The sequence below is a fragment of the Phoenix dactylifera genome, chromosome 3 (genome assembly GCF_051530095.1).
Source record: "Phoenix dactylifera cultivar Ajwa chromosome 3, Ajwa_hap1_PhDact_Kaust_v1.1, whole genome shotgun sequence".
Classification (NCBI taxonomy): domain Eukaryota; kingdom Viridiplantae; phylum Streptophyta; class Magnoliopsida; order Arecales; family Arecaceae; genus Phoenix; species Phoenix dactylifera.
The window spans coordinates 3,258,391-3,280,908 of record NC_143192.1 but is presented as its reverse complement, the minus strand read 5'-3'; the positions used below and the strand labels follow the sequence as shown (position 1 = coordinate 3,280,908).

The window sequence follows — 22,518 nt, the reverse complement described above, 5'->3', positions numbered from 1 at the left end:
AATTGTACAATACAACTATCATTGATAAATATGTGAAGACCACACAAGAAATCCCAAGACAGCTGAATTTTTCTAAGGTGACGGATCCATCTGAAAGAAGCAATTAAGGTGAAAGTTTTGTTTCCTGAATCGGAGCTCCGCTGCTGCTATGACTTCGTTTGAGATGTTGTTACTGCCTTTCCAAAGGCTAATCTCTTTCATGTTAAAGGGAAAAGAGCTAGGCTGGGTCCAAGCAGCTTTTCTGATATGGGCATCTCTCTTTAACCTCCATAGGTCCACTACAACAGCTTTGAAGCTTCTTTCAGATTCCATCCATGATTGTAAGTTGCAATGCACAGTATTCAGCCAAAATGCCATGGCACAACATCATTCTAGCCTATCCATAAAAAAAAAATTTGCCTGTCAACTAAACATATGGAAAGAAATAACCCCAAGATTTATTTTTTTTATATTGAAAAGGAGGTGTTAACCACCTGGCTTTTATTACCAACCTCTAGAAATCCGTATTTAACATATATTTTTTTTTTTGGTAAATCGGCAACTCACAATAGCTAGTCTCGCATGAGTATAACCAGTACAATCAGGAGAATCTGTATTTAACTTTCACATGGTTAGAGGCATTTAGGTAAATGTTGAACTATTTATCTCAAGATTGTCTTTTAATTATCTAAAATTCTCTAAATAAAATCAAATGTTAATGCAATGCAGCAGCCCTTACCATTCATTATAAATTAGAGAATACAAAGATTATGTACAATATCATGAAAATATTGGTTTTTTAGTAACAATTTCATTAAATGAAAAATAGTATAAATAAATAATTATTATCAAAATATAACTGACTCCTGAAACAGTAGATTTAGCCTGGCCACTACCATACAATTGCAATTCATATAGCATATTCCCTATTATATCTCATTTTATAGGTAAACAATTGAAAATGGTGGCTAGAATCAAAAATAAGAGATAACTGTGCTCTCCCTCAGAAGGTTGGGGTATTCATAAGCAAATCAACTTTTAATGGCACTGGCAGTTCTTTGAAGACAAAGACCCAGAAGTCAGGGTATGAGCCTATGGTAAGGCATCTCATAATTATTTTTCATGGTTGAGCAGGGAGACACGAGGTTGTCACATATAGGACTAGACCACATGCAACTATAACAAATAAATGGATGTGAGACCATTTTTCTTATAGAAAGAAACATGTCATTGAGTAAATCACATGGTGGGGACACTAGAAATCAATGGCATTTAATCTCTAATACATCATAAAATGCCAGAGGAAATGGGGCACCAACTACCCTTTTGATTTTCACCTTTTTGTGCACATATTACCTGAAGGAAAGTTTATTTTGTAGTCCATATAGTATGTAAGGCAACAAATAAGTTGGGCTGACCCATGACCCGTCCTGACCTATTTCTATTTGATTCGACCTTATTTTAAGGATTCGTAGGGTTAGGTCGGGTTTCAAAATTGGAACATTCGACTTTCTGAATCGAGTCCGGATCTATTGAACTTGGCCCGATCCAACCCAAGCTGCATGTTTTCTAGGTCAAAATTGAGCCTTCTTATTTGTTACCCTACGTAACCCAACCCAAACCTATTAGACTTGTTAACCTGTGACATAAAATAGGAGTTCTCAGGTAAGCGAACCGGACCTTCTTTCTTATATATTAGGTGACTTCATGGACGGCTCTCATCTATACCCACTACCCATCAAATAAATCATATTTGTGAAATCTTCTTCTTTCTCCTCCGCCTTCAATCCAAAATTCCTTATGATGGCATACAAAAAAATAAATTATAGCATATATTTCCTTATGATGTTGAATAGTTGACCAACTCCATAATTATAGCATATATTTGTCATATCACTATAATAATGTCTATAATCGTATAACCAGTTTCTTATAAAACTTCTTTATAATCTACATATCTCATTCCATTGAATATGGTGTCCCTAATATATCATATTATTGTCTTTCTTTACCAAGCAGTTAATTTTCTCAATGAAGTGTTATTTGATTTTCAAAAATAATTGCGTCGATAAAGTGGACATATACAACATTACCTTTTTTTCCAACTTAGTTTTTATTTTATTTTAATCTTTGTTAGCAAGTAGACAAAGTAGCAGCTAAACCGAGACACCTCAAGTAGAGTTGCTAATGTTTTTTGAGGGAACTTAATGACCAATCATTATGTGATTTCTTTCCAGTGCTTTGAATATCAAACTGAAGAAAGTCGACCAAGAACAAGTAAATAATGGGAGTAATTGTGACTCTATTAACATAGCTAAATGCCTCATCATCTACTTAGTGACATGCATGAATGGATTAATGAGCTTTCTATTGCCCTTGCCAACTATCCAATCAAACCACAACTAAGAGAATGGGCTTGGCAAAATCAACGGGGAAAGATGACCCTATTGATCTTGACTTTAGTCTAACTTTATGAAATGACTTGAGAGGCATAGGATAAGTGGGAGCCAACTCGGCCGGCACAAGTGAAATACCACTACTTTTTACGTTATTTTACTTATTTGTGAGTCGTAAGCAAAGCCCGGCCCCTCCTTTTGGCTCCAAGGCCCACCCCTGGCGAACAGATCTAGGCGGAAGACATTATCAAGTGGAGAGTTTGGTTGGGGCGGGATATCTATTAAAAGATAAGTCAAGTGCGTTAATATGAGCTCAACGAGAACAGAAGCCTCATGCGGAACAAAATGGTAAAAGCTCATTTATTTATGATTTCCAGTACGAATATGAGCCATAAAAGCATAGATTGTTCATCCGTTAGACCTTCAGGATTAAAAGCTAAAGGTGTCAAAAAAGATACCAAAGGTATAGGTGGCTTGTGGCAACTAAGCATTCATAGTAACGTTGCTTTTTGATCCTTTGATGTTAGCTCTTCCAATCACTGAAAGGCAAAACTAGCCAAGTATTGGATTATTTACCCACTAATTGAAAACATGAGCTAGGATTAGCCCATCAAGAGAAAAGTTAATTTTGACCATACTAATGGTTGTGCCACGATAGTAATTCGATCTAGTACAAGAAGAATCAATGATTCACACAATTGGTCATCACATTTAGTTGAAAAGTTAGGGGCATGAAGCTACCATGTGCCAGATTATGATCAAACACTTTTAAGTCAGAATCCAAGCTAGTGAAGTGACGGCCGAGCACACCATTCACCTTCCAACCCTTAGCAAGGGCCTACGGCTTTGAAGGGCTCATATTGCAGGCGCAGCGAGCACAAGGCACATCACTTAAATTGGATGACAAAACAAAGCAGAAGGCTATTTAAATTCAAAAAAATTAAAAATAAAATTATAGAAAAATCCACGTCTTCTTAATTAATTTTAAAAGTCATGTAAAAAATATTATGCTCACATTTTCCTCCATGCACAAAAAAAAATCACTTCTTAATCAATATAGTAAGTCATGCACATAAAGAAAAAAAATATTCCATTTTGTAGTTGTCTAAAAGGAGGAAAAAATTATTTCATTCTAAAAAAAATCTCCCTAAATTTTATGAAGTCATATAAAAAAGAAAAATCATCCAAATACAAAAGTATTTTGCTTATTAATTATATTAGAAAGTTGTGTAAAAAAGGAAAGAAAATTCAAAGTCTTGTAAAAAAGGAAAAAATATTTTGTTCCCAACATTTTTCTCCTCATGCACAAAAAAGTTTGAAATAAATTCGAATTTTAGTGGGACTCTTCAAATAATTTTAGAAAGTCACGTAATGGAAGGAAAATCCTCCATGCACAAAAAAAAAACAATTAATTATCTGTTTTGAAGTCATGTAAAAAATTTTGAATAATTTTCAAATAATTTCATTCCTAAAAGGAAAATAAATTAAATTAGATACTTTTTAGATATTATGATGCATAGGAAAATGGGTATTCTTAGAAAAAATATTCTAAAATTATCTAATTAAAAAATAGGAATGAGGTTTTTCCCACATCATAATATCGCCCTCCTCTTGGGTCCACCCATCCAAAGGACCACCATTAATCCCCACATAATATAGCAATAAATAAAAAAATAAGTAAATTTTATTAACCTTAATATAGTAGTAGCCCATCTTGGGCATCTCTGTACCTATTAAACGGATAGGACATGTTTATCAAAACTTGGCCTTTTATGGTGCATCCCAAAAAACACCACCTAGAAAAAATTTTCCTAAAATAATTTAGCCATCCACAAAAAGTTCATATTGAAAATAATAACACTCAAAATATTATTTACAATTTATTTGTACCAATTTTTAGCATAAATTTCTCATTTAGTTATTCAATAAGTTAATTTTAAAATTTTATTTTCCATGCATCATGCAATTTTCCTAATATTTCATTCTATTTTTCTTAAATTTCTAAGAGGGGTCGAGTTTTCTCTCTCTTATCCATTCTAAATTATTTCATTCCTTATACTTTACTTCAAATGTATAAAAATTTTGAAATAAATTCAAATTTTAGTGGGACTTTTTATAATAATTGTGGGAAGTCATGTAAAAAAGAAAAGTTTTGCTCATATTTTCCTCCATTCAAAAAAAAATAGAATTTAGAGTTGTTTAGAAAGCCCACTCACAAAAATTTTACAAGAAGCGATGTAAAAAAAATGTTCCTCATATTTTTCTTTATACACGAAAAAAATTCAAAATAAATACGAACTTAAATTTAATGGCATGATGATCGAGAATAATAGGGGACCAATAAAAAAAAACTCACTTCTATTGCTACCTATAGTTGAAGTGCTAATTGTGTTATAGTGATCGAAGCGATTGAAAAAATTAGTATTACATTTTTAATTATTTCTTAATTATTAATTTTTTTTATAATAGGAATGGTTGAAATATTCTAGGTGTAAATTGGAAGATCTGACGCTTGTAACTTGATTGCTGAAGCTAGAAGCAGGTTTTTCCATAGATACTGTATGAATACTTATAATCAACTATTTTTTGCAAGTTTTGCGTGACAATCTCAATTCTACTTTTGCAAAATAAAAGGTAATGAACAATTATTCTTTTTAATCCATGTTTTTCACACCCTTGACTGCTTGATTTTATTTACATTGAATCTAATTTGACCATTGAATTCTCCTATCACACCTCTCCTACTTGATTTTATTTTAATTTTTATTGCCTCCCACGCACCGCACAAGTATCATTTTTGTGCAATGCTTAAATGAATTTTTTGATGGAAGGTTAAATAACAATCCAAGACCTCACCAAAAAAGACTAGCCAAAAGATATTATTTAGATTTTTTGGCCCTGCGACATTAAAGAGTAGCAGATACAAACCTCCTGTCAGGTTCAGTATTCCCAATTTGCAAGGGCAATAGTTTTGCTGAGAGGGAGTGGGATGCATTGGCCTGTTTATCCCAATTTTTCTTGTTCTCCTTTTGAGTATTCATCTGCAATTTGTTAGAAGAACAAACAGAGCAGACCAACCTGGTTTAACAAGATATTAGAAGCAAAATTGTGTCATCAACCAGGCATCTACATTCGTCGATGTACTGGAATTTTCGTCCACTTCCGAGACCACCAGAATTGTAGGCTGATTTAATTGGAAACAAAATTGTCTGCATTCCAACACCCTTCCATCAATGTGTGGTGGGGAAAAAAAACAACAGCATAACAAAGGAAAAGAAAGAAACAAGAAATCACATGATATTGATGCTTGATCTTGCAATTGGCATCATAGTAACAAAATCGCAAAGATATACAGTGAGAACTATGGCCCACAGCATAACAAAAGAACCTCAAAGGATTAGGAAATATGAAGCAGGTCAAATAAAGCAAGGTTGACACCCAAACCAACCTAAGCAAAAGATGTCACCCAGGTTCCCTAGACCAGACTGCACCAGTCAATGCAATTCCATCCAGGCTTTATAAAGAGATGGGCATAGATGAACATGCAGCAATAGTTCAGAAGATCACAAATTCTATCTTTCGTTGAATCATCACATCCAAACAAGTTTCATGAAATTTTATTCAGTTGGACAACTCATTCAACAAATCCAAACTACAAAGAAGATCATGACGAAGGAAACCATTCCTCATGAGAGAACAGAGATTATTGAATGCATGCCTTTCCAGCAAGAGACTCCAAATCGTACCTTCTCATCATCCTGAGGAAAAAAAATCAGCAAAATAAAATATGGTGCTGAAAAATTAGGGAACATAAGTATAAAGATGCATCAATTCATCTTCACCTAAGCTTCATGGAACTTGACAATGAAATTCTGACGGCTGATGGGGTTCATGACAACTGGTGGTCCAGCGGTTCGAGGCCAGGCCTGGAACTTTTGATCAGTTGCTTTCCACCACTCCTTGTCAGCAACAGTCTTGGGAGTGGTGCCTGGTTTTAGAAAACACAACAGCTAAGCCTTATATCAATAAGATGGAAGCAGGTTCTCTATAAAGATTTGTTTTATCTACCTCCAAATATCTTCTTCTCAGCAATAGCTGTATCGACTACATATACGATTGCAAAGGATGCCGCCGCAGCTCCAATGTATTTGGCAGCCATAGCTGGACTTGATGGTGAAAAATTTCCAAAGCATCAATGATGGGAAATGAACATGTAACACAATCCAGAATTTGTCCCATGTCCACAAAATAGCACTTCCGTGAAAGAGGAATAGCAGAAGAGAACAATACAGGAGAATATATGGAATAGATGGGTTGACTCTGACATTGTATCTAAAAGTTTTGCTAAAAGCTATCCCACACACACACACATATTCAAATAATTAGAAAAACATATTAACAACATATACAAATGGTATATATGGCTATATCAGATCAATGGTGAATCTCATTAATGGCGAGCCCACTCAAGATTGAGATAAACACAAAAACTGAATTATTATCAGATAGTCGACTCTGCCAATCACAGAATCTAGACCTAATGATCTCTAAAAAGGTTCATAGTAATTTTCCCAAGCGTGTCTTTTATAGAAAAGTATCATAAACTGGCTATCATGCTCCCAACTCGAAATTGCGAGCCAGGGTCGTGTCAACCGCCGCATACTCATCGAAAATTTTCCACAAGCATGCAAGGCATCTCAACATGATATTATAAACAAGCAACGGAATAAATTTAAATAATTAACATTCAAACTTTTAACTTAAATAACTAAAATCAAAGTTAAATATCTCACGAAACCAGCAATATTCTGAAGTTCTACAAACTTTGATAAAACTCTAATTTGAACTAAAGATGCCAAAATTTCTCTCTAGTCGCTCTCCCACAATGCAACCCCAGGTCAAAATAGCTCTCTAATTATGTAAAAACAATGAGATATTGAATAATGAGCTCTACAACCCGGTAAGCAATGAACATTTTAACTAGATAAATTAGGTAATAATATAAATAATAATAATATACTGAAAATAAGCATATGAACGTGCATCAATTCAAAATCAGATTTAGATATGCAGCAATATAAAAGTATCAAACATGCAAAGCAAGTCCAATATCTTTCAAAACATCAAGTCCATCTCGGCAGCATGAACCATGACCACAATTATATCCTGTGGCTAGGCCAGATAATGAGCTCAGAAATAGTCAAATTGGCACTACATAATCTCTACGAATAAGGTATCAAAGTGGCAACATACGACTCCAACTGACAGAGTATCAAAATGCCAACATACAACCCCACTGGCAAAGTATCGGAGTACGAACATACAACTTCTACTGATAAGGTATCGAAATGCCAATATATAACTCTTATTGGCAGGATATCAAAATGCCAATGTACAACCCCGGCTGGCAAGATAACAAAACATAGTTGGATACGAGTACTAATTCATCTTGAATCAAAACTCTTTTTCCCAAAAACATATCTGATGTTCCAAACCAAAAAATTCATAAAACCATGCGACATCAAAATCAATCAAACATAATCCATATTAAAATCAATTTGTTCAACCATGAATCATTTAATATTCAAAAAAAGGCATATTTAATAATAAAATATTATGCATCATGTTCATAAATCATAAACAATTCAATTTAAAAAATATTTTATAATGTACTGATAAATCTAAAAAAAGAGTTGCATTACTTACCTTGCATGAACAACTAGCCAACAATCCACTAACTTTGAAAATCTTCCTCCAAGCTTAATATTCAAGAATTATGTTTCTATCAAAATTTTGCCATGATTAACAAAATCTTGAGTCCGGCATCCCCGCACAAAACCAAGACTAGTAATTAATAACATAAGGTAGAGAAGGAAGAAGGACAATGCTAGCCAAAAGATGATGTCTGAAGTCCTGGGGTAGTCCGAATTGGACAATATAACTAGGCAAATCACAAAAAAAATCATAGTCAAGTTTATATGACACTATAGAAATTATTGATGGAGTCTAACAGTGGTGCAACCAAGATTAAGGCATAAGCTGACCCACTGCACGACCAGTACAAGACCTTGTTTCAACCGAGTTGACAAAGTTTATATAAAAGTGAGAGAAAACAGCAGACACCCACTACCAGGGTCCACTAAACATCATGAGAGAGAAAGAGAAGAGAGAGAGAGAATAGAGCTCTAAGGCCTCTCTTAAGAAGAAAGAGAGGGAAGAGGGAGTGTGGCAATGTCCACAGTAGTGCAAGCCGGAGGACCAACAACAAGCAGAGGCAATGGCAGCCTTCCATAACAAGAGGTTTGCTAATGGAAACAGCAGCCGGCAGGCCCAACTAAGAATCCAAAACAAGAGCCTAAACCGATGATTTGCACAACTATAGGAGGCTAAAAAATCCACTCTAACCGATGACAAAGCACTTGGTCACTCCTTGAACATAAAGAAAAGGCTCAACATGGCCGAAATCCATGATTTTAAGCCTAAGGAGGGTGTGGAGGATTAACTAAAGGATTAAGGGATCATTACCTTGTTTCTGGCGGTGCTTAGGCCACGACGGCGGCTGACGATGCTTGGGACAGAGGAAGGAAGAGACACCAACGAACTCCAACTCTAGACTATGATGGCTGGTGGGAGAGTTTGAAGAGATAATGGCAGTTTAAATAAAGCTGGGATGGAGCTCCTAAGCCCTACTTGGTGTCGAACTCCCTTGCGGAGTTAGGGAAGAAGATGAGTCCCGATGGGAGTCCGTCCCCCAAACCCCTAGCACGTGCTTCACGTGCTGGCCCTTGTTTTTTTCGTTTTGAGCTAATTCTGTTATCTGGGCAGGACAAGTGGACCGGACCCAGTTTCTTCTAGGTTGGGTGTTACATTCTCTCCCTAAAGAAAATTTCATCCTCGAAATATCTTTAACTAAGTCTTTCAATAATCAGAGGGACTTCTACCTTAAATCATCCCGTAGTCTCCAAGTAACTCTTTAAAGTTAAATTTTTCATCCTAACACTTTCTATAACAAAGTTATTATTGTCTAACTACAAAATAACTCAAACCACCGTACTTCCATTGTGCACTCTGATTAAACCGCTAAAATTCTCCAAATTCACTAAATAACTTCCTAATGAAAAAATAACTCAAAAATATTAAATAGAGAATATATAATGTTTTCTTTATTTAGAAATCCTCGAATAAGACATCTCAATTCTTAAATAACTTATTATGTATTCAACATGGATTTACATCCCAATATTCTCAGTGTCTATCCATCTACATTCATCATATATCTAACTCTACATCTTATGATTCATCCACTTATGCTCTGTTGCCATATTAGCCCCCAACCCAAGATCACGAGTCGGGATCATGTCAACTGCCGCATACTCATAGAAAACTCTCATCACAAATATACAAAGCATCTCAACATGATATCATAAATAAGCAGCAGAATAAATTTAAATAATTAACATTCAAACTTTTAATTTAAATAACTAAATCAAAGTTAAATATTTCACAAAACCAACAATACTCTAGAGTCTTGTATCAAACTTTAATAAAACCCTAATCTGAACTAACGCAACCTCGAGTCAAGCTACCCCTTCGATTATGTAAAAACAGTAAGATATCGAATAATGAGCTTTACAGCTCCAGTCAGCAATGAACACTTGAACTAAATAAATCAGAAAATATTATAACTAATAAAAATATACTAAAAATAAGCATATGGAAGTGTGTCAATTCAAAAATTAGATCCAGATATGCAGCAATATAAAAGCATCATACATATGAATCAAATCTGATCATAAATCCAATCTCTTTCATAACATCAAGTTTATCTCGTCAACTATGAACTATAACCATACTTATACCCATGGTCTGCCATACCGATCGGTACGGATCGGTACGGGCCGGTACGTACCGGTTCCGTCTGGTACCGGTACGGTACAGCTATATTTTTCGGTTCCAACTATTCGCAACCCGTACCAGTCTCGATACAGGCCGTACCGGCCCGTACCGAACCGGTACCGGCCCGTACCGACCTCAAATTTTTTTTGGCTTTGGCCCGAACCAGCCGAACCGGTACAGCACCGGTTCGATACCAGTACCATACCGGTACGTCGGTATAGCGGACCTTGCTTATACCTTTTAGGTTTTAGCTATGTCAGATAATGAGCTCAAAAATAGTCAAAATGATATTATATAACCCCCAATAGCAGGGTATCAAAGTACCAATATATAACCTCCATCGGCAAGGCATCGAAGTGCCAACATACAATCCCCATTAATAGAGTATCAAAGTACCAATATACAACCCCCATTGGTAGGGTATCAAAGTGCTAATGTATAACTCCTACTAGTAGAGTATCAAAATGCCAACATACAAACCCCGCTAGAAGGATGTCGAAACATAGTCCGGCTACATGTCCTAATTCATCTCGAATCAAACTCTTTTTCTCAAAATCATATTTCAGGTTCCAAACTAAAAGATTTATAAAACCATGTGATATCCAAATCAATCAGGCATGTCCATATAAAAATCAATACGTTCGATCATGAATCATTTAAAATTCCGAAAAGGCATATTTAATGATAAAATACTATGCACCATGTTCATAAATCATGAACAATTTATTTTAGAAAAAAATTTATAATTTACCGATAAATCTAAAAAAGGAGTTGCATTACTTACCTTGCACAAACAACCAACCGTCAATTTACTAACTTTGAAAATCTTCCTCGGAGCCTAATATTCAAAATTATGTTACTATCAAAATTTAACCATGATTAACAATATCTTGAGTCTCAGTATCCCCGCTCAGAACTAGTAATTTAATAACATGAGGTAGAGATGGAGGAAAGACAGTGCTAGCTGAGAGACGATGTCTGAACTCTTAAGATAGTCCGATTTGGACAATCTAACTAGGCAAATCACATAACAAGAATCATACTTTAGTTTATATGGCACTATAGGAGTTATTGATGGTAGGGTCTAAGAGTGTGTGGCTAAGATCAAGGCATGAGCCGGCGCACTATACAGGACCTCGTTTCGACCAAGTTGACAAAGTTCACATGTAAGGGAGAGAGAAAATAGGAGGGACCTATGTTGGGTCCACTAAACATCGTGAGAGAGAGAAAGAGAGAGCGAGTGAAAACAACTCTGAGGTCTCTCTTAAGAAGAAAAGGAAAAAGGAGGGTGGCGATGTCCATGATGGTACTAGCCGAAGGACCAGCAACAAGCAGAGGCAATGGCGACTTTCCACAACGAGAGGTCTATCATTCGGCGATGGTGGAACCAGCACTTGGCGATGCCCGAATAAGAATCCAAAACAAGGGCCTAAACCAAGGATTCGCACAACTATAGGCGGCTAAAAAATCCACTAGAACCAGAGTAAAGACCTAGGTCACTACCTATAGAGAAAAGGCTCGATGTGGCCGTAGACCGACGACCGAAACCCTATTCAATTCACATTATCTTGCAGAAAATCAAAATAGGGGATCCAAAATCGAAACAGGGTCCCCCTTTTCCACCCAAATCCGGTGACAATCCCGTCAAAATCCATGATCCAAAGCCTAGGGAGGGTATGGAAAAAGATTAACTAAAGAATTAAGGGATCAGTACGTTGTTTCCGGTTGTGCTTAGGCCACGACGGTGGTGGACGATGATTAGGACGAAGGAAGAGACACTGACGAGCTCCAACTCAAGGCTAAGACAGCTGGTGGGGGAGGTTGAAGAGACACCAGCAGTTTAATAGAGCTAGGATCGAGCTCCCGAGCCTTACTTAGTGTCAAATTTCCGCACGGGAAAGAAGATGGGAGTCCATCCCCCCCACCCAAACACATGCTTTAATGTGATGGCCCTTTTTTTTGGTTCCAGGCTAATTTTGCTATCCGAGCCGATCATGTGGATTAGGCCCACTTTCTTGTAGGTTAAGTGTTACACTGGCACTTGCAAAATAATGTTGATTCACAAATTATGAGAATTATAAAAGTTGAGATCTTTATAGTCTTTTTTCTAAAATATAGCCACATGTCCCACCCGTGGAAACTAATGTGTACTAGTTCCCTCAATTTATCAAAAATCCTGACTTGTATAGAATCATAAGTTGAACAACAAAATCAAGTGCAAAGATGAAATTGATGCAAGATGAAAATATCAAAGAACTGTCTTGTTAGTTAAATTTAAAACTTTTCTAGGCACAATGATTCTCTCAGTTATTCTCCAACATTCATAGTAATCAAGAACTATTGGTTTACAATTTCACAATTCATTTATGACTATTTAAGTAGGAAAAAATGCATTTTTATAGCATCAACTTTTAGGCTTCTAGTAATCAAGTCCGTGAACTTTGAGGTTTGGCGATTTAATCAACAATCTTGCAAAATCATGCAAAATAAGAAAATCATATTGATAGAGCTCAATGCTATTTGCCTTTTAGTGTCACATGATTGCATGACTTCTAAATTTGCTGGCATAGCATCTAATGCTCAAGAGTCTGCATTCATATTTCCCTCCATTTTAGCTTTACCAAAAGTATCCGATTTGCCGTAAAAACCTACCTCAACACCACCCATCCTATTGAGTCTCTAAACTTTTTGGAGGAAGAAGAGTCAAGACACCAGTCAAGTTAGCATCGGATAAGCTTGTTCTGAAGGAATCCAATGCATTAGCACAAGAATGATCACACCCATTGGACTAGCTTATTTCTATGTGTAGAAAAGTATCGTGGGAGAGATAATTTGATGTTTACAAGGCACAAATTGTCCATTTCAGCCATTTGGAATCCGCAATATGTGTTTTAATGCGGTAGTGAAGCCTTTGCATTCCCAAGAGGCTTAGGCAGCATGAGGATGTGGCTTCCCTTTTGTCTTCTTTTTTACCTCCATGCAACTAACTCGTTGTAATATCCTGTCTTCACATATTTTTATTTAATTTTTCACCAATTTATTAAGGAAGGGGGGTGGATGTTTCACCCTCCTCCTTTCTCTTAAAAAAAAAAAAAAAAAAAAACTAACAAATGTCCTGCAAAAAGGTAGTAACTCCAATGTCAACACTGGGGCAGCCTTGCATCTCCAATCAATAAGAGTTGAATTCTCCTTAGCAATATAATCCTTCAGACCAGCATCCAGTAGCTGCAAGGGTTAAACCAACCAAACATTCAAACCTTTTTAATTGTGATAAGTCTCCAATGTAAACCAGAATCATAGAGATTCTGATAACCAGTCAATATTTATCTTTGTAAGAGAACACCCTTAAATGGATTCAGAGAAACAACAGGATAATAACAGATGATCAGTGGACTCTTCCTCCAGTTGACACAGAGCACGTGTAATGGAAAATTTCACAGTGGACTCTTCCTCCAGTTTACACAGAGCACGTGTAATGGAAAATTTCACTATCCTTTTTCATACCTTCCTGAGTGAGAATTTTCTTCTTTTAAGAGTAGCACATAGAAAATCGAGTAATCAACATTCTCTGGAAGTTGCAATCTCCAAAAAGGATTAGCAATCAATCAATGGTTGGCTCCAAAGTTGAGAATGGAACCACAATTTTTAACAGAGAATAAATCTTTTTTATTTCATTGCCTACATAGTTTATCCTGATTATGACAAGCAAGAACCCTGGATCTGAAATTAGTGCAAATTTCTGATTTCAATATTCCACTTCGGTCAGTCTATTGATTATATAAGTCTGCCGCATTTCTTTCTTTGGAAGTCATGTAGTAAAATAGACTTTACGAGGTTCCTCATTTAACCAACTGAATGAAAGTTGATTAATCAGCCATCAATTACAATAAACACAAAACCCAGTTGAAAAATGTCATGGATCTACAAAAAACATACTGCGAGAAGCGAAAGCTTCAGCACTCAAAGGTTGGAGATAGAATTTAGATTCCTTCTTGTGTAGTACATATAGTTGATAAGATTCTTCCAAAGGTTTGATATCTAAATTTTGGAAGCTGCACCACCATAAATCCTCCCTCAAGCCTTCTTGAATTTTCTGTTTACAAAAAAAGTTGCCAGCTAAGAAGACAAGCACCACCACTCATGGATTCTTTCCTCCCTACAAAACTTCAACTCAGTTTATCCAGCCTTTTGATCACCCAAGAAGGAACTTCGAACTTTGATATCCAGTAAATAGGGATTGATGACAAAGAAGCATGACCTAGAGCCTATCGGCCTTATATTAACAAAAAGAAAACCCAAATAAGAGATCTGCAAAGTAGCTTCTTTACAACTTCATACATTAGCAGCTGAACTCCTTTGTTATAGTTTATTATTTAACCTGACAGCAACTCCCAACTTCAAGGTGGTTGAAACAAAGTCAGACATTTCCATCAAACATGGACATATTTATAGTCTTCACTATATCATACTTGTAGTTGTAGGAAACAGATACAAGGATAGCATATTCAGTATACCACAGCTGAAACAATACAACCTACTCCAAAAAAATGGGCACGGTGCCATACGGCCAGGCACCAATTTGTTTTTGGTGAGCTCGAGGGGGCACACACCCACTACTGCAGGTCTTCTAACCCATCCTTGTACGAAGCATTGTACAATCTTTGCCCCGAGATGATTGAGGCATCCAAACTATAGGAACCATGGGTTCTCCAACCGAGGCCACATCTTTGTCGCTTCTCAATCTTCTCTCCTTGCCATGCCTTGATACCCATGTTATCCCCATATAGTATGTCCTTAGGCGAACCAAATCAGGCAGCAAATGTGCCCACCACCTTGGTTCGACCTGGAAACAATCACAAACCTGCTTGGTCCAAATTCCATCAGAGAATTTACAAGCATCCACCAGCTCTCATTTCCTTCCACGAATTCAAACGTTCTTCGAGAAAATCACTAGAGATGCCGACCCAGAGGTAATAAATCCCAATTTCTTCTTTTTTGTTGATTGTTTATATCAAGTTCTTGGCTTGTTCTTCTCTCCCTTCATTTTTTATTATCAATATATCTATGGCCTTGCACTCTTAAGCAAATCTAGGGTTAGGGTTTTGGTACTTTCCTCATTTTTTGTTTAGGATTTGACGCAATATGGCTTCTTGAGCATTTTTATTATTAACCGATTTATCTCCTTGCTCCCTTAAGCAGATCTAGGGTTAGGGTTTTGGTGATTTCCTCAATTTTTGTTTAGGATTTGATGCATATGGCTTCTTGAGCATTTTTATTATTGACCGATCTATCTATCTGTCTCCTTGCTGTCTTAAGCAAATCTTGGGTCAAGGTTTTGGTGCTTTCCTCAAATTTTGTTTAGGATTTGATGCAATATGGTTTTTGAGCATTTTTAATATGCCACCACACCCTGAATCGTCACCGCTGCTAATGGTGACCCCGATGTTGACCACCTCCATGAGCTCTCATAACCAGTCCAAGATGCCACCTCCGAGCCCGAGGCCGATGGCAAGGTTCGCGTAAGGATTGAACTGGAGGACCACTACCACCTACGGAGGGAGAGGATCAAGGTGAGGAGGTCATTGCAGTACTTGGTTGGGTGCATGAACCGATGGAATTTGGTTTTGGTGGTGAGGGAGGGGGTGTTGATATCGAGGCTAGAGAGGGAGATGTTGGTGGATATGGTGGCAAAAATGGAGGGGTTCAAGAATTTGGTTCCGACCAATGACAGTGTACCTTTCCGTCAACTACCTCAACCAATTTCTCTCCTTGCATAGCCTCTTGGTATGACTTTATGCTATCATCAAAATCTAAAGTCATGGTATCGTGATGGTGTGATTTTTTTTTTTAATGTTTGATTTAGGGTTAAATATAGAAGGCGACGCAGGGGTAGAGGAGCAGGTGGCTGACGTAGCTGCTATCGATAGCATGCGTGTAGGTGGCAGCAAAGATGAAGATGCACATGCTGCTGCTGTTTCACCTCCAAGTCCTGGACTCGCGCTTCATGTTCGAGCCTCGCACCATCCAAGGATGGAGCTCCTACTCATGGTCACCCACCTTTGGCAGATATGCTCTGTCACCCCCTTTCGACTTTCTCCCGCACTAGAGGATGGGCTTGGATTCATCTCCCAAGAAGAGGGGGAGCACGATGGAGTGATGGGAGAGGTTGTCGACCACTAAATCCCCCACAAATGGTGAAGCACATCTATTCTCCCTCCCTCTTTCCCTCTCCTCTCTTCCTCTTCCAACCCGACAAACTAAAGCGAACCAAACTGAATTTTTTCAGTTGATTTGAACCAATTTTAGTATTAGGACAATTCATTTTTGGTTCCACTATTAGAAAACTGATTTGAGTTTGTTTGGTTTCAAAAATACCTCTAAACTGACCCAAACTGTACACACTACTATTGATTTGGCACCCAAATCCAATAAATGTACCGCTTGGCAAATGAGAGGCTTGTCATGACACCTACAAGGCTATTTAGTACACAGGAAACCTATGTAATTGGTTACGCCATTTAAGCTCGTGCAACTAAGAAGCACCGTGATACCTGGACTTGCCACCTAATCCAAGGCATACCCATGTCAACATGATAAACCAGGTATGGGTACGGGACATGAGTTCGACCCATTGCAAATACTCTCAAAGACAGATACCTAAAATCTACGAGCAGGTTAGCCCATGGATGGAGAAGAACGGCCATCAATTTTTCTGCATGATGAAGAGGATATCGAAAGGGAGCGCGAGTCTGAGACATCAAGAGAGATGAGATATCAAGAGAGATGACAAAGGAAGGGGATTTCTATCATCTATATCAATCTTGTCTACCTTCCAACTTTGAATACAAGGATCGCCGAACCGGTACCGGTAGGCGTACCAGTCGGCCATCGGACCGGTTTGGATCGGTTTGAACTGGTACCAAACCAGTACCACTGGTTCTGTCTGGTTCACACATCTAAAAGCCCAAAAAAAAATTGGCCTAGCCGGTACAGGCCGGTATAGAGACCGGTCCAGTTCGGTACGGGCTGAACCGGCCGGTATAGGCCGGTTCAGCATTCCTTGCTAGCATACTTTCTATTCAAAATTGTTTTTTGACAAATGTAAAACAACCCAACTAAATTCTTAGTTCTATTTCCCATTTCCTAAGTTTTCTTTTTAGTTGCATAAGATGAAGCACCAAGTATCATTCTAACATTCTTGATACTCAAAAATCACTTTGCATCGTGATCCATAAACAATGCAAGAAAAAGGTTTATCAATTGATAACACAATCTACGGCCCCATTCTGAATAGAAGATACTTGATATGTAGCAGGTGAGGGATTTACGAGTATGACTGCAAATGAACCGGAAAACCTACGAACAACATAGTTACCGGAAAACCTACGAGGCAGATTGAAATCAGATTAAACGGAGAAAAATAAAGTAACGGCATTATAAGATCCTCCAGATATAAGAAACAAATCAAGATACGTATACGAACAACATATAACCCGAGATCCATCAATATTTCAAACTTCTACACGATATCATCGGAGCTCTAGATTTAGGAGAAAATAGAGATTAGGGATCTCACCCTTGGGAGGAAGAGCACCACCTTTGGGAGGAACAGCGCCGCGAGGAGAGAGAGAGGAATAGAATGAGATTGAGAAAGGAAAAGAGAGGGCGCCGGGTATGAGCGATTTAACTCGACTCCGTTGTTTTCAGCCTTGGATTATTAATCCAGTGGTGGATACGATTGAGGGAGCAGCACCGTATCGTCGTGCTCTGGGGCTACTCTGTGGGTCGTCGTGGCCCGGAACACGCTTATTCGAGCTTGTTTTGGATTTAAGCCCAAGATTGCCTGGACGGACCCTAGGTGTGCTATAACTTGTAAGTGAGCCCAAGATTCCAGTCTATAGCCTTTTGAAAGCTGAAGGAGGTTCGGACCACATGAAAGTACATGCGGAAAAGCTGAGGCCATGTTTGATTCCCAACCAAATTTGAAAGGTGTCAACCTTTTTCAGCTCTGATCATGTTTCTTCAGCCAAACAATTTTTTGATCATCTGGATGAAGTCTCATTGATGAGAGGTAATTTTGAGATTTCATCGAAAAAAGAAAAGCATCTTTTAGATGCTCAATTTTAACCTCATTGAACTGTTGTCAGAGGGGAGGTTCAAATAATTTCACTTGGTTTTGTACAAATAAAAAAAAAGAAACACTTAGTTAGCAAAGAGTAGATGCCTTTTCTAAAATAAAATATATATTCAAAATGAAGTTTTTTCATGAACAGGTTCATTACATGTGCAGCACATATGTTGCTAATGATCTCGGGTGCACAACAAAGCAGGACCTGCTTCTAATACATGTATTTGAATTAGACATGATTGGATTGTCCACATATGTAATTAAAGGGTTGCAAGGCAAAAGAAATGGTTAGAAGTAAAAATATTGAAGAGGAGATTAGATGACAACTAGTTGAAAAAGTTGCTATCAAGAAAGAGTGATAATATAATTGCTTGCTTCCAATAGCATATATTTAAATTGTTGTAGTTAAAAAGCTCGCAGTTTGATCTTGGGCTGGGCCGATCAGTCTGCCACACAGTGTGCAGCAGCCTTCTTATGCCTTCTGCCAACGATGTGCTTCTCTCCTTAATTGGATGGATTGCGCCTCCAGCACCATTATTTTAAAGAAATTAGAGTGCCCAAAGCAAACCCTTACAGGACCAGAATAATGATTAAAAGGTACAGTCAAGGGCATTCATATTTCATGGTCAAAGGTGAATTTTTTGATTTATAAAAGATGAACCCCTATAAAGCATTTGCCAAGATTAATCAAGAATGGAAAGTTCAGGGCTTGAAGACGATCAAATACTGTCTTAATCTAAACAATGCCAACCAAGAATTGGCAGATGGTGCCTTCAGGATCCACCGGCACCTTATAAGAAATCAAAATTTTTGGGTTATGGGGAGGGTATGGTCGCAAGGCTAAAACTTAAAGAAATTGACAATACGAGGAAACTTATCAAGTCTAGACATAGCAAAGATCGACAAAGTGAGAGTTCTTTCTTGACTCTATGGATAGTTAATTTTATTAGCAAATGAGACCTTGGCTTGCTAACAAGCTATGAAGAGGCAGCCCTTTGCGGTTAGCTTTTTAGAGGGACTATAGCCGCTTAGGCTCCAAAAGTTTGAGAGAATAACAGATTTGTGCTGCCCTTAGATGTTTTGGGCCGCACATGCACTACACTAATTTATTCGACAAGTCTATAGCCTTGGCCGATAGGATCAAGTAATCTTCGAAAATTTCATTATGATGGAGATAGATCATCGCAATTGTTGGTTTTCAACGAAAATTTTTTAGTAATCGCAAGTCATCGGTTCACATTAACTATATCCCTATCCTCTATACACACCACCCATCGCTCCTACCGATTGAATGATCTAGTGAAGTATTCGGATAATGGCAACACGAGCGGTCCACCACTTGCAACGTTGTGAGAAGTCCACTGAACCTTATCATTTAGAGGAAGCAAAAGTTGTAACAAGGTTTTTCATAGGAGGTGAATTGAGTATTTATTGGGTAAATAAGCTATTTTTTTGGATTGCAAGAGGGCCAACCCTCGCTATGGTGAAGGTAGGGGAGGCAAAAGGGGCACATGGGATGTCAACAAGTCTCTAAGAGGGGCTAGGCCGCACAAGCATGAGTGAAGGGATGCACCTACCAACAGTTGGTTGCAACAAGACAAGGAGCTCGCCAATGGATGCAAATCCGTCACCACTTACGCACCAGCATGGCCACATCTGCATCGTACCTCACACCCATTCTCAATGCATGGAGCTATCCAGCCCATGTATGCATGAAGGAGGGGTCGTCATTAGGCAGAGCACGAGATGCCGAAAGCCACCAAGGAAGACAGATGCACGGAACCAAGCAACACCAATGATGGTTAGGGTGGGGCTGGTGGGGCAGCCGAGCATGACGCAATGGGAGTCGCTCGATCGAGAGCGAGCTTGTCCAAATTAATGAACACCGCCATGACTCTGTGCACACACGAATGCAACTTTGACTGAAGGGGATGAGATAGGCAATAAGGGACAGGAGCGAGAACCCGGTCACACCGATGAACACCGCCCAAGAAAATAACTCACATGCCAACACAAGGATGACCGCATCGCGCTCACGCCCATCATCTATGCATAGAGACTTCTGGCCTGGGCACATGCAAAGGCTGGGTAAGGCCACCAACAATGAAGCACCTCTAAACACGAGATACTAGAAGGGCACCACGGAAGACTGATGTACAAAATTGAGCAGCACTGAGATGGTTTGGGTGGGGGAGGGGAAGGTAACCTAGGCATGATGTGATAAGAGTCCCTCATTTTGGAATGATCTCGACCAGACCGAAGAATGCTATCATAACTTTGTGTGCATGGCCACAATATCAACCACAGGATTGGGGCAGAGCCCATGGGTCGAGAGCAAGTGCTCCACCAGACTGACAAGCGCTGCCCAAGAAGAGAGCCCCCTCATTATTGGGAAGTGGATTGAGTATCTCTTCAGTTTTTGAAGGTCTAAGTTTATAGATTTCAAGAATGAAATTTATAAGAAGAGAAGAATGTAATACCCAGCCCTGGAACTAATATCTTAACTTAGCAATGACTAGCACCTGACTTGACCCAACTTGGCCAGGTTAACTAAGCAGGAACTTGCTAGCTAGGGCAGGATCCATTTCTCAATCAAGCAGTGGGATCCTTGCTCACCCAGGTTAAGAAGGTTCAAGTCAACTTTGGTGATCGTTGTGGGACCTTCGCAATGATCTCAAGTCTACCATTGAGCGGCATATCAATTAGCGGTGGCATGCAAAAAAGCCTAAAATTTCCGCCTCATTTCCTTTATTTATTCTCTAACTTTCTCCTCTAATCTTCATTTACCATAATAGCCATTCTTCGACCCTCCTTGTTCTTCCACCTTCTCAACATTCGATAAGCATTGGTGCCCCTTGTTTCTCTCTTCTAGAATCTAAGGAGAAACTGAATCTCCTCCTCTGCTTCTAGATCCTAACCTCCTTCGAGGTCAAGTAAGCTTGACAGATCCCTATTTATGTTGCTCCACCCTATGGTGGTCTGTTGATCAACATGCTTATCGGATCCTGCTGCTTAGCGATAGCCGATGGGTGATCACAAGCCTGACCTAGTGGCTCGGTGTTGAGATAGGGTATACCCCATTTTCTTAAAACTAAAACTAAAGAGATAGGACACCCCCTGTCACCATGAAACTAGGCCTATATATCTATCTTTTCTCTTCTAGCCACTATTTGTGCTGCTAGCATCTTCAGCAACCTCGCCGTCCACTAGGCAGCAGACTTAAATGCTTTTTTACCACAACCTTATTTTATGATCAAGAATTGCCTGTAGCCATGGGATTATCTTTTTCCAGATCTGAGAAGCACGAATATCTCATGATTGCCTCTTCTTGGCCACCCACATGCTTGCAAGGGTCTGCCACTCGATCGGCGTCGTTTAAGATCTTAATTGAATGACCAGTTTCTTGCTCCTCTCTTTTTGATCACTTAATCCAGTTGGTTGTCGCCATCTCCATCGCTGCCTCTTGGTTGGTGGTTCTTCTCTTACTATTGGGCACCTGAGGCCAGCAGAGTGGATCCTCTGCCTACCCTATGGCCATGCCATAGGCTATGGAGAAGGGACTTGACCCCTCTTTCCCTCTCCATTTCCCTCTCTCTTTCTTTCTTTGATGCCACCTCTATCATTAGATTCATGTGACCTCTCTTCCCTTGGGGCATTATGTTCTTATTCTAGATAAATAAGCATATTTGTGTTTTTCAATGTACAAACATTGGTAATAGGTGCATGCATATATAAAAAAGTACATACTTGAAAATGTTTCTGTAAGTTATTGCAAAGATAGGAGTATAATGATACTTTTAACTATATTAGAGAACTATAACCTGACGAACATTATATTGACAATTCAAGGGATATACCTGAATTTATCATGTTAGCCTTCTTATTGGTTGTTCATTAGCCCTTATAGTTTTAAACTTGTATTAGGGACACATCTAAGATGTTTGGCCATGCACCCAAATCCAGTGTGCAATCTCCAGTAATTGAAGAATAGATATAGATGTACATATCTTAAAAGCCTTCTAACTCCATACGGAACTCGCATATAGCAAATAATAGAAAAAGAAACCATTATTCAAAATAGTTGAAAAAGAACAACTTTGCAACATATTAGGTGAGAGA

At 38.4% G+C, this 22,518-nt stretch overlaps 1 protein-coding gene across 3 annotated transcripts; it reads right to left on the bottom strand.

Annotated features, from left to right (window-relative positions):
• Positions 1 to 6,001: 6,001 nt before the first annotated feature.
• On the bottom strand, positions 6,002 to 9,036 carry LOC120106546 (uncharacterized). 3 transcript variants are annotated; one of them, XM_039119511.3, is made up of 4 exons: positions 8,901 to 9,036; positions 6,444 to 6,541; positions 6,218 to 6,363; positions 6,002 to 6,133 (listed from the first exon to the last, which is right to left on the bottom strand). In XM_039119511.3, exons 2-3 carry the CDS (start codon positions 6,532 to 6,534, stop codon positions 6,218 to 6,220), a joined length of 237 nt encoding a protein of 78 aa, XP_038975439.2. In that variant the 5' UTR covers positions 6,535 to 6,541; positions 8,901 to 9,036; the 3' UTR covers positions 6,002 to 6,133. The 3 variants fall into 3 exon arrangements, with proteins under 3 accessions (XP_038975439.2, XP_038975440.2, XP_038975435.2); XM_039119512.3 differs by having other exon boundaries at positions 6,444 to 6,536; positions 8,901 to 9,030; XM_039119507.3 differs by lacking the exon at positions 8,901 to 9,036 and adding an exon at positions 8,082 to 8,160 and having other exon boundaries at positions 6,444 to 6,536.
• Between the last annotated feature and the right edge of the window lie 13,482 nt (positions 9,037 to 22,518).

Bases quoted from the DNA above. Each gene is read 5' to 3' on its own strand.
- LOC120106546 (XM_039119507.3), bottom strand. The intron at 6,364-6,443 runs GTAGATAAAACA...TTCTAAAACCAG, and splicing joins TGAGAAGAAGATATTTGGAG to GCACCACTCCCAAGACTGTT.